The sequence below is a fragment of the Manis javanica genome, chromosome 17 (assembly GCF_040802235.1).
Source record: "Manis javanica isolate MJ-LG chromosome 17, MJ_LKY, whole genome shotgun sequence".
Taxonomy (NCBI): Eukaryota; Metazoa; Chordata; class Mammalia; order Pholidota; family Manidae; genus Manis; species Manis javanica.
The window spans coordinates 28,884,450-28,896,645 of record NC_133172.1 but is presented as its reverse complement, the minus strand read 5'-3'; the positions used below and the strand labels follow the sequence as shown (position 1 = coordinate 28,896,645).

At 34.4% G+C, this 12,196-nt stretch overlaps 1 protein-coding gene across 4 annotated transcripts in view; it reads right to left on the bottom strand.

Moving 5' to 3' along the window:
- PHKB (phosphorylase kinase regulatory subunit beta) overlaps positions 1-12,196 on the bottom strand; it is a 337,121-nt gene that overhangs the window by 95,691 nt on the left and 229,234 nt on the right. For all 4 annotated transcript variants that reach the window (XM_036996511.2, XM_036996510.2, XM_036996512.2 and 1 more), the window contains one exon: positions 5,150-5,244. In XM_036996511.2, coding sequence (XP_036852406.2) covers positions 5,150-5,244 — 95 coding nt within the window. The remainder of the gene's footprint in view (positions 1-5,149; positions 5,245-12,196) is intronic.

The following is a 12,196-nucleotide window of genomic DNA, read 5'->3' as shown; positions in this document are numbered from 1 at the left end:
AACAGTGGTAACCAACAATGCAAAATACACTGTTAACAAAGGGAGGAGGGTTGGAGGATAGGTGAAATAGTTGAAGGGAATAAAGAGGTAAAAACTGCAAATTGTAAAATAAATTAGTCATAGGAATGGGAGTAAAACATAGAGGATATAACCAACAATATTGTAAAATCTTCATATGATAACCATGGCAAGCATCTAGTAATGTATCTAATTATTGAGTCACTATGTTGTATATCTGAAACCAATATAATAAGTATATCAACTTTATTCCAATAAAAAAAGGGAGAAAGAGATGTAGATGAAAAAAATACTGGCAATAACTTGAAGGCTACTGAATCTGAGATGAATATTTGAGTGCTCATTTTGGGTATGCATAGTACATTATGTTTGAAAAGTTTTATAGTAAAAACATTAATTTATAAAATAAAAAAAGAAATATAAACCACTTGAAAAACAAGGAAGAGATAAGGAGGATTATTTTCTATAGGTCTAAGATCTGATTAATAAAAGAGCCCTCATAGAAAGAAGAGAGAAAATAAAAAAAAGGAAAAACATAATTTAGGAAAATTCCCATAGCTGAAGAAAGCCACAAATTGAAAGGGCCAACCAAGTGCCAAGCAGAACAAATGAACACAAGGTATACATAAAAATAGGTTCCCATAAAATTTTAGGACCCTAAAATAAAGAAAAATTCTCAAAAGGATATAAACCCCAAAATGTACTTTAATTATATTGTTTAAGTTACAAAGGTGATAAATAATTAAAAATAACTACTAAATATTGGGAGATAAAGATGACAGGGAGGTTGGGGTATACGCATGACCTTTCTAAAACAAAGAAGCAACAGATACTGTGTAAAGGTAAAACACCTTGCAAAAGAGCTGCATCTACATCATTCAGAAATTTGGAGACAGAGATGAAAATAAATATGGCTAAGAAAAAAAAGACTTCTCTGGAGATGTGGAAATGGTGGAATGGTTAATATTCCGGACATAAGGTAGTGCAACTGTATTGTAAACTTATCTGTATTATTTCACTTTTTACAATACCCATATAAGTAACTTTTACATGTATTCAAAGAAACAGGCACTGTATGGGGCTTGGATTTTAAGGGGTCTGAATGAAAAAGAGGCCAGGGTTTGGGGATGAAGATTACACTAAGTGTGGAGGCCTGGAAGAGGGTGAGGGAAGGAGTGATATTAGATCAGCAAGTCTGCTGAGACTGTAGTGGGGAGATTTGGGAAAACTTTGGAGAAACTGAAAGATATAGGTGAAAAATAAGGAATTGAGGTGACTGTGTGGGGCCTCAAATGTTGGAATATGGAGTTTAGAATCTATCCTGTAGGTAGCAGAGAATCACATAAGGTTTTAAGCAGGAAGTGACATGAATGGATCCGTGTTTCTTAAGATCATGTGTTCTCAAGCACAGAAAATGAACAGGAGAGACTGGAGACAGAGATTAGTAAAACCATACCACTGAGTAGTAATGAAGTCTGAGTGGTACATAGCAATGGGGATAAATATGCAGAGACAAATCCAAATGCTACTCTAAGGGCACAGGCCAGCATGATAACCATCTGAATACAGGAGTCACTGGAATGAGGACTACTGAAGACAGTGTCCTTATCCAAAATAGGTATTATGGAAAGAAGAGTAGGTTAGAAGAGGGAAGATAACAAATTTGGCATTAGAAAGGTTGGATTTTATTTTTTATTTTCTAAACTACTTGAATGACACACCAAGAAAATAAGATTGATGTACATAAAAAAATAGATATATCATATATACAATTTGATGAGTTGGAGTAATTACACACCTAGAAATGTTGATTTTTAAGTAGTAGATATGCAGAGAGGTGATCAGGTAGTTGGAAATTCAAATTTAAATACTAGGAAAGAGGTCCAGATTAGTAAAATAGATTTTGAGATATTTGCATGAGAAGTTCACTGTTTCCTACATCATACCTTCAAGCACTCAAACACTCAGGTTAAACACTGAGCACTGAGTACCTCCTATGTAACAGCTGTTGCAGTACTATGATAGGTAATAAAGCTGCAATACTGAATAGAACATGCTCTCTTATCTCTAGGAACTTACACTGTAAGATCTCCAAAAGGTTTTGTTTGGTTTTTTTGGTCAAAATCTCACAATACTCTAAAGAATATCTGCTCTTGCTCACAATGCTTTTCTTTCTGTTCCTTTAAACTTTGTGTTTAAAAGGAATTTGTTTCTTTCTCTAAGTAACATCAAGATAAAGCAGCAATTTCTCATTAGATGAGGGTGGCGAGGAGGGTCACCCCAGATGATACTACACTTTTCTGACCTCAGTCTTCACTTCTGGTACAAAAGTATTTCCCTTTTCCTGAAATTAATTTGCTACAAGTATTAATAAAATCAACGTTCTCGATTTAATCCTCAGTGTTTTGTGTTTTCTAATGTGCTAAATAGCCTTACACATACTGGAAGGAGTGGACCCTTCCACAGTTCTGGCACACTTCCTGCTTTCTGGACTTCAGAAACTTCCTTCTGCAATAACCTTTCCATGAAGGAATGAGTTGATTCAGCAGGTGTACATTGTTCAAATCCTGAGTATTCCCAAGAAACACATATTTTCAGGATGGGCCCTTGGCTCGCTTCTCAGAATGTTTTGTCAGATGAGAGTGTTTTTGCATGTGTGAGGTCTTGTGCCATACTGTACCAGTTTGTTTAGATGGTTAATGCTAACAATGTGATTTATGGTGGACATATACTTTTTGTCTGGGGAGCTACAGCTTGAGTAACTGAGGTCAGTCATGTAGGTATTACATGCCTACATGACTGACCCCCAATAAAAACCCTGGAGAGTCAACCTTGAGCAAATTTTCCAGGTCTGCAATACTATGCATGTATTGTCATCACATATTGTTGCTGGGTAACTACTGAGAGAGGACACTTGGAAGCTTGCTCCTGATTTCCTCAGGACTTGCCCCATGTGTTTTTTCTTATTTGATTCTATATCCTTTCACTGTAATAAACTTTAAGCTTCTGAGTGCTGTGAATCCTAGTGAATCACTGAGGTAAAGGGTGGCCATGGGGACCCCTGATAAATCTCCCTTCAAAGTCAGGGATTTCATTCATTTTTCAGGAATTGTCTGACCTTCACTACTCTCTATTTACTTTTTCCAACATCAAGCAGGATTTAAAGCACCTGGTCAATTCCCACATATCAGTTAATTGCAGAGTCTGATATAATCATGACTGAGAGGTCACTTACACCAACATCAAGCAGAGGGCTAACTTGATGTCTGACTCCTGTATTTCATCGGTCTATGTCACCCAGCCCCAGCAATGGACATAATCATGCCAGGTCTTGGCTACTGTTTAAATGGTTAAGAAAGTGGCTGAGGTACCTCACCATTTCATATACCGCCACAACCAAACTGCCAACAGGGTAGGGCATGATGATGCCTACCAATTTTCTACTGCCAGTTCTTCCCATCATCACCACCTCAGAAACTGTACACAATTCTGCACAGATGTAATCCCCACATGGCTATAGGAGAGGAGCCAGTCCCTGTTCTTAGCCTAGAGCAAGTCTCATAGCTAGGTTATGGCTACACCTGGGAGACATGCCATAGGTAATTCAGTAGCAACATTAGGAAATGACTTCAATATAAAAAATATACCTAGGGTGAATCTCTATAAAATTCACTCTCACTCACTTGTACTCTAAGCCTCCTTGAGTGGAAGAGAAAGATGCAAGTATATTGTATGTCAAATATTACACACAACCCCATAACCTTCCTCATATATGTCAAGAATGAAATAACTATTTAAATTGTTTATTTTGTTAGCTGTGTGCTTTGAGGCTATATGGTTCCTGCACCCATACCTCAATTCTGTGACCTATCATTTTATTTTCTAAGAAAAGGCTTTGAGATTTCATTACCCTACAGAAGTGGATCACATATGTGAAATGCTATGTAAATGATACATACTGGTCTTAAAATGGATCATAATCACAGTTCTGGGTCATAGGAAGTTAAATGTACTCTGTAGTTTACCATTTCTTCAAGCAAAATTGTATATCACAAATTTGTACAGAATGTACACTTGTACTGCACTGACATGAATGCTAACTAAGATAAAGGTCATATCCCCACTTTACATAGGAGCTAACAAGCCAATGAAAAACTTCTATCACATATTAACATAATTATTTTATATTTTTGAGAAAATCTTAACACTTTTTTATAAGCCTGCCAAAGAGCTTCTCATCTATAAACAACTCAGAGTAATTACATGGTTTGTTGAAGACAAAAGACTCAGAGAAAATTGTGATAGAATTTAATAGAGCTGGTAGGCTCTGCCTTTCACTAAAACAAGCATTTATTTGTGTGTGTGTGTCTATGTGTGTGTTTGTTATCTGTATATGCATGTTTTCTACAGAAGAGCATTACAATTCTGTAGACACATCTTTCATAGATGCTGATTCTATTCTTATTAAATAAACATTAACTGCTTGGAATCTCAGGCACACACTCAGGTTCATTCTTTTTCTCCTCAGGCAGTTTCCACAATACACAACACTTTCATTTTAACAATCTTCATTACTGGTATCATTTCATACTTGAGGGTTTGCTCAAATCAACATCAATCTTGCTGATCTTGCAAACAGTTTATTTTGTTGACACAACACAGAATGAATCCATAGCTACTAAACGTAAAAAAATTTAAACCTATTTCTTCACCAAACGTGTTTCCAAATACTAAGAACACCTCTTGTTAGTCACTCAGTCCTGTCACAGAGAAAGAACACTGGAGAGTCATGAAGTACAGGGCCTTTCATGGGACCCTACTCCCTTCAATAATAGTGCCATCTCACCTATCACCCTGCCACCTACACATGGTGCATCTTCTCAAAGATAATTTACACGTTAAACTTAAACTCTGTGAAGATGAAAATGTTTACTTGCAAGACATCTTGTTAGACACATCTGACTCATACTTTCTCATTGACAAATATAGCCCTTTACCACACATAACAAGAAGAGGGGGAAGCCTTGCCCTTAGATGAAAAAATAAACACCCATTCAGAATAACATTTCTTCTTCAATTAAGCTTTAGATGTCTTTGCATAAGTCTAAATTAAGAAATAAAATATCCCTACCTGATTGGAAAACCTCATGCTCACGTTACGTTGATTCTGTAGTGGGATATAGCGCTGGACAGGATCAATGTCTTTAGGACTTATTAATTCATCAGCTGAAAAAAAAAAGGGAAACAGCATTATCAAAAATGCATCTGTACACCACTATAAAGCAATTAGACCTAGCAGGTATCTACAGAAAACTCCAACTAACAAGAGCAGAATATACATCCTTCTCAATGCACATGGAACATTTTCCACATATTAGGCCATAAAGCAAGCCTCAATAAATTTAAAAGGACTAAAATCATAAAAAGTATGTTCTCTGACCACAATGGAATGAAATTAGAAATCAGTAACAGAAAAAAGTTTTAGAAATTCATTAATATGTGGAAATTAAACACATGTTCCTGAACTTATGCGATGTAGATAAAGCAAGGCTCAGAGGGAAATTTACAGCTGTAATGCCTATATTAAAACAGAGGAAAAACCTCAAATTAATAACCTATTGTACCTTACAGATGAAAAAGAGCAAACTAAGTCAAAAGCAAGCAGAAGGAAGAAGATAATAAAGATTAGAGGGGAAATTAATGAAACAGTATAAAAAACATTAGAGAATGTAAATGAAACCAAAAGTAGAATCTTTAAAAGATCCAAAATTGACAAACCTTTAGCTACACTGACCAAGAAAACAAGAAAGAAGACTCAAATTATTAAACCAGGAGTGAAAGTATCATAGTTGCATCCTACTCCTACTTGTAAGACATCTTGTTGGACACATCTGACTCATAGTTCTCATTAACAAATATAGCCGTTTACCACAAGAAAATCTCAACTAACCAGAAGAGAGAAAAGCCTTGCCCTCAGAAGGAAAAATAAATACCCATTCAGAACAAATCCTTTGCATTTACCAACCTTAAGGAGTAAAAGAGAATACTATGAACAAATGTATGCCAACAATTTAGATAACCTACATAGACACTGACAAATTCCTAGAAATACATACATTATCAAAACTGACTCAAGAAGGAATAGAGAATCTGAACAGACTTGTAACAAAGTGACTGAAATTTCCTGCAAAAAAAAAAAAATTCCAGGATAAGATATTTTCATTGATGAATTTTACCAGATGTTTTAAAGATGAATTAAAAACAATCTTTCATAAACTTTTCCAAAAAATAGCAGTGCAAACACTTCCCAGCTCATTCTAAGAGGCCAGTCTAAGCCCAATATCAAAGTCAAAGACTCACAAGAAATTACAAACCAAAATCTCTTCTGAATATAGACACAAAAATCCTCAACAGAAATACTAACAAGCCAAATCCAGTGATATATAAAAAGGATTATACATCATGACTAAGTTGGAGTTAGCCCACAAATGCAAGGATGACTTAACATCCCCAATTATTATAATAGAATATTAATAGAATAAAGGACAAAAAAACTACATAATCATTTCAGTAGACACAGAAAACACATTTGACAAAATTCAACATCTTTTCACCATAAAAAGCATTCAACAAACAAAGGATAGAAGGTATCTTCTTCAGCCTGATAAAGGATGTCTATGAAAAACCCATGACTAAATAACACTCAATGGTAAAAGACTAAATGCTTTGCCCTAAAGATCAGGAACAAGACAATGTCTACTCTTCCTACTTCTATTCAACATTATATTGGAAGTTCCAACAAGAGAAATTAGGCAAGAAAAAAGTAATAAAAGGCATACAGATTGAAAGGAAGAGGCTATAATTAAGACAATGAGGTACTGGCATAAAGACAGAATAGAGATCAATGGGATAGAACTGTGAGTTCAGAAATAAACCTTACATTTATGGTCAATTGATTTTTGACAAAAGTGCCAAAACAATTAAATGGAGAAAAGAATAATTTTTTTCACTATTTAAACAGTACTGGGACAACTGGATATTCAAATGCAAAAGAATGAAGTTGGACCTCTTCCTCATACCATCTACAAAAAATTAAGTCAAAATAGATAAAAAAGTTAAATGTAAAAGCTAAAACTATGAAATTGCTAAAAATAAATAAATCTTTGTGACTTTTGATTAGATAAGACCATAACATCAAAAGTGACAAAAGAAAAAAATGAGATAAATTGGACTTTGTCAAAAATTTAACCTTTTGTGCCTCAAAGGACACCATCAAGAAAAATGAAATTACAGCCCACAGAATGAAGGACTTATTTGCAAATTATACATCTTACAGGGACTTGTATCTTGAATATAAAAACTCTTACAACTCAATAATAAAAAGACAACCCAATTTAAAAATGGCCACAGCACCTGAATAGATATTTCTCCAAAGAAGATATACAAATTACCAAAAAGCAAAGATGCTCAACCACATCAGTCATTTAGGAAACACTTAACAAAACCACAATGAGATACCCACTTCATACCCTTTAGAATGGCTAAAAAACAGACAAGAACAAGGGCTAGAGAGAATGTAGAAAAATTGGAACCTTCATTCACTGCCTGCTGATTAGAATGAAAAATGGTACAACCACTTTGGAAAACAATCTGGAATTGAACAAAATATTAAACACATAGTTATCATATGACTCAGTAATTCCACCCCTAGGTATATACCCAAGAGAAATAAATGTAAACACATGTCAAACAGTAACTTGTACATGAAAGTTCATTGCATCATTATTTGTAACAGCAAAATAAAGGAAATAACCCAATGTCCATTACCCAATGAATGGATAAATCAAATGTGGTATAAATACTATTCTGCCATAAAAATGAATGATGTGCCAAAAGAGAGATGAACCTTGAAAACAGGTTAAGTGAAAAAAGCTAGTCATAGAAGGCCACACATTATATGACGCAAGGCATATGAAATGTCTCGAATAGGCAAATCTTTAGAAATAGAAAGTAAATTAATGTTTGTCTCATTGTGGTGGGGAGGGTGAAGCTGTATTAGGGGGAAGCAGGAAGTGACTACTAAAGGGCGTGAGGATTTTGGGGGATGATGAAAATATTCTAAAATTGTGGTGATAGTTGCACAACTCTGTGAATATACTAGAAAACACTGAATTATAAACTTTAAATAGGTGAAATGTATTTTATGTAAATTATGCTTCAGTAAGCTTTATTCAATGAAAAAATACTTCATTATTCTATAAATATTTATTTGTATTCTCAAGGAAGGAAACCAGCTCATGAACAGGAGACAAAGTGTTGTCTGATGCAAAATTCCAAGGGACTTCTGAGATGGGGCATTTTTTACTTTTACATATTTACAAGATGGGAGGAACTGACCAGCCTGAAGGCAAGGTGTTCAACTGCTATTGTACTGTAAACACGGAAGCCCTTTTCTTGTGGTAGTTCCTTGTGGTAACTTTTGAGATAGAATATAACAAGAAAGGCAATTTACAGTGCTTGGGAGGAGGGAGTAAGGGGGGCAGAAGGTTCTAAGCAAGTGGTTCTCTGTTGTCTTCTGCTCTAACATCTCAGAGACACCCATTAGCACCTGAAGCACACTGCAGCAGGGATTCTCCATGGGGTTGGGGTACTATGCTGGGAAGGGTTGGTGATGGAAAAAAACCCTGAATGTGATTCCGCATAATTGGGGCGTGCAAGTTGGCATTTACTATGCAAATTTACAGCAAGCATACTCTCTGACCCAGCAGCGCCCATCTATAAAGTTATCTTAGTTATGCTCAGACATGTGAAAATTAATCAAATAATAACATCAAAAAGAGTCCAACTTCTCCTAAAGTGAGTCAGCACACTTCTTTATTTTCACTGCCTTTAAGCTATGAAAATGTGCTTATTTCATTCTTGATCTTCAGTTCTATACTGATCATGTAAAAATGACATAAGTTTTATATAAATTCACCCATGTATAAAGTTTACTAAAAAAAATGTACACCTCATTTTCTATAGCTTTTTAGGTACTACTTTCAGGTAGTGAATATTTCTGAACAACAGAGCAGACAGTCAACCACAAAAATGCTTATAAATCTCTTTGCAGCTTGGGGAATATTTCTCATTATATTTCTATTCTGGGGTAACTTCAGGATACATGTGTAATTTTAGCCAATAGACAAAATCACCAAAGACAGTTTTAGTAACTCTTGGAAGACATTTTTAATAATAATAAAAGTGATAGTACTAGAATAACAAGAAGAGGGAGGAACCACAACAGCAGCCACAGCAGCTCTGAACAGGAGCCACAGCAACACTTCGCGCTTGCTGTTTCTGGTACTGTTTAAGCATCTCATGTAAATTAATTCATTAATTTTCATGATCATTTTACAGATATGAAATAGAGGCATTGAGAGATTAAATAACTTGCACACAGCTGGTAAATGGCATATGTTAGATCCAAACACATGTTAGATTCAAATACTCTCTATGGAGTCTAGTCTCTTAACCACATACTAATCTTGCCCTTTAAGAACACTGACTTCTATACAACACAGATGGAAAGATACCAAGGGGAGGAAATAATAACTTAAACTTTGATTTGTTACATTTTTCCTACTCAAATCAGGAAGCGTTATTACAGAACATGCTTCATTCTCTCTGGAAAAAAAAAAACATACCTTTGGAAAATTTAAACCAAACCAATATAGGCTTAATTATGGCAAATATTGACACATAATTTCAATTCATTAGTATCAGTTTAGCTTACGATGCAGGGTTGATGAGTACAGTGATATTCTAAATAGAAGCAAATTATTTTCCTATCTCATTTGTCTGATCATTGAGATGTGAAAAAATTTCCACTACCAAGCATTTTGCATAATTAATGTTTCACTGTCATTCTACAGAAATGAAATCTATCTTCATTATTTTGTTACTTATAGATGACAGATAAATTTTAAAAATCTGATATCCTTGGAATGCATAAGTGCTAATCTATTAAAATTGCTATGAATCAGTTAACCAAATCTTTTGAAAAAGCTTATTTCTTTTCATTTCCTTTTCCCTTCTCTCTTTGTATTGCACCTGTATATCTAGCTTGATGTTCCAATTTAAACCATGTGCTCATCTATAATCCTACAAAGCTGTATGCTTCTTATTCATGACTATACTCCACTACCTAGTACAGCATCTGGCATATAGTAGGCATTCAAGGGACTTATTAAACAAAATAATAAATTGGAAATTGGTGGGTTAACAAGTTTGAAAACATCAGATTAAAACTTTTTTTACTGCATTGATTTTTTTCATTCAGGAGGCAAAGGGAGCTCCTCACTGTGTCAATTCCATGGCACTGGTTTTCTGGAGAAGAGTGGCAAGCCTAAAAGAACTTACACTTGGCCAACTACAGAATATTTTAAATGGAAATAAAAAAACAAGGATTAAAGAACAATGGCTTTCTACATTTCCCAACACAGTACTATATCTCAGAAATAATCAAGCATTTCTACAAACAGGGACATTTGTCTTTAAATCCTTAGAAGACAGATAAAGTTAATTAATATTTGAAGTTTTTATGCTAGAAATGTCTATGAAATATACCTCGGGTTTACCTCAAGCAATAATTGTTTAGGGTAAAAATAAAATATTAAGAATTCTTGTTATTAAGTGAAAATTTAAAGTAAATTTAATATAGTAAAATGTATTTTATCAAGGTAAAAAAATTAAATAGTACACACCAAAATAATAGGCTCAGCAGATAACATATGGGGTAAAAATATATGCTTCAAAGCCAAACTGATCTTCAGCTGCAGAGACACATATTAGTAACATGTTTAAGAAATGAGCTATGGAGGAAAAGAGAATGTAGCTCCTCAGCCTCATCATTATAGCAAAAAATTCCAAATTTATATACACATTTTTAATTCAATCGATTAACAGGATGGACTTCATAAGATTAAATGTCAAGTCCCATGGACAAAGTTAAGTAGAAAAACTGATAGATCTCAATATACAAATATTTTAAATTTTATTCATCAAAAAAAGAGAGCACAATCAGAGTAAAGAGGCAAACAAACTAGGAAAATACCAGAGAGATCTAGTATACCTAATATATAAAACATTCGTGCAGACTCTGAAGAAAAACCCTAAAACTGAGGTTGAATGGGCAAAACAAATAACTAGACAATTCACAGGACACAGAAATGACTAGTATGCTTTTAACATTCAGTATGTAAGTGAAAACAGGATGCAAACTAATATCTTACCAAGTTAGCAAAGTTTTTATTTTTAATGAGCATATGTAATGCCACAGAGGTTACAGGTGACACACACCCTGTAGACTCCTGAGTAAATCACTAACGTCTCTGTCAGTCAAGGGTTGTATGACCTTGGGTGAGTTGCTAAACTTTTCTGAGCCTTGATTATGACATACACTAGCCACTTCAAAGAGAAGTTAGGAGGATTACTTAGGATAATATTTGTAAAGGGCAGAACACAGAATCTGACACAAGTTAAGACAGGTATTATTAATAGTATTTCTGGGAAAAAGTCTGACAAATTGTGTGCAGAATTTTCTTAGACTCTACGCATCATTGCTTTCATACACAATTTTACCAATATATTTGAGAGTTGGATCATAAATTTTTACAAAACTTTTCTAGCCCTACTGGCAATTCAACTAAAAATTTTAGTTAAGAAAGCTAGTCATTTATACAATAAGGTAAAAAGAAAATTTTCCTTAGTGAAACTGTTAAAGTAATACATGTGTTCTCAAGATGTTTATAATGCATGCCGTACAGAAATCCTATATTAGATCACTAGCAATCACATGGATACCATGAAAAAGATAACAAAAGTACACAGAAATCAATGTCTTTTTTGCTTGAAGTTCCTGAAGCAGAACAGCTGTGAAATCTCTTAGCAACCATAATGTAGAAATGAATCTGTACACCCTTATATGTTATTTTATCTTAACTGATCAGTAACAAAACCATGTGCTTACTAAGCAAGGAATCAACTGCATTTGAAGTCAACAAACCAATGAAAATCAAGACCTCTGTTTCTTATGTTTCAGACATGTTAAGGGGCACTTGATCACTGACTTGAACTTTAAGCAGCATTAGCTTACCAGGCTTAATCAGCAACTTTTATATTTGATAAATATAACTGG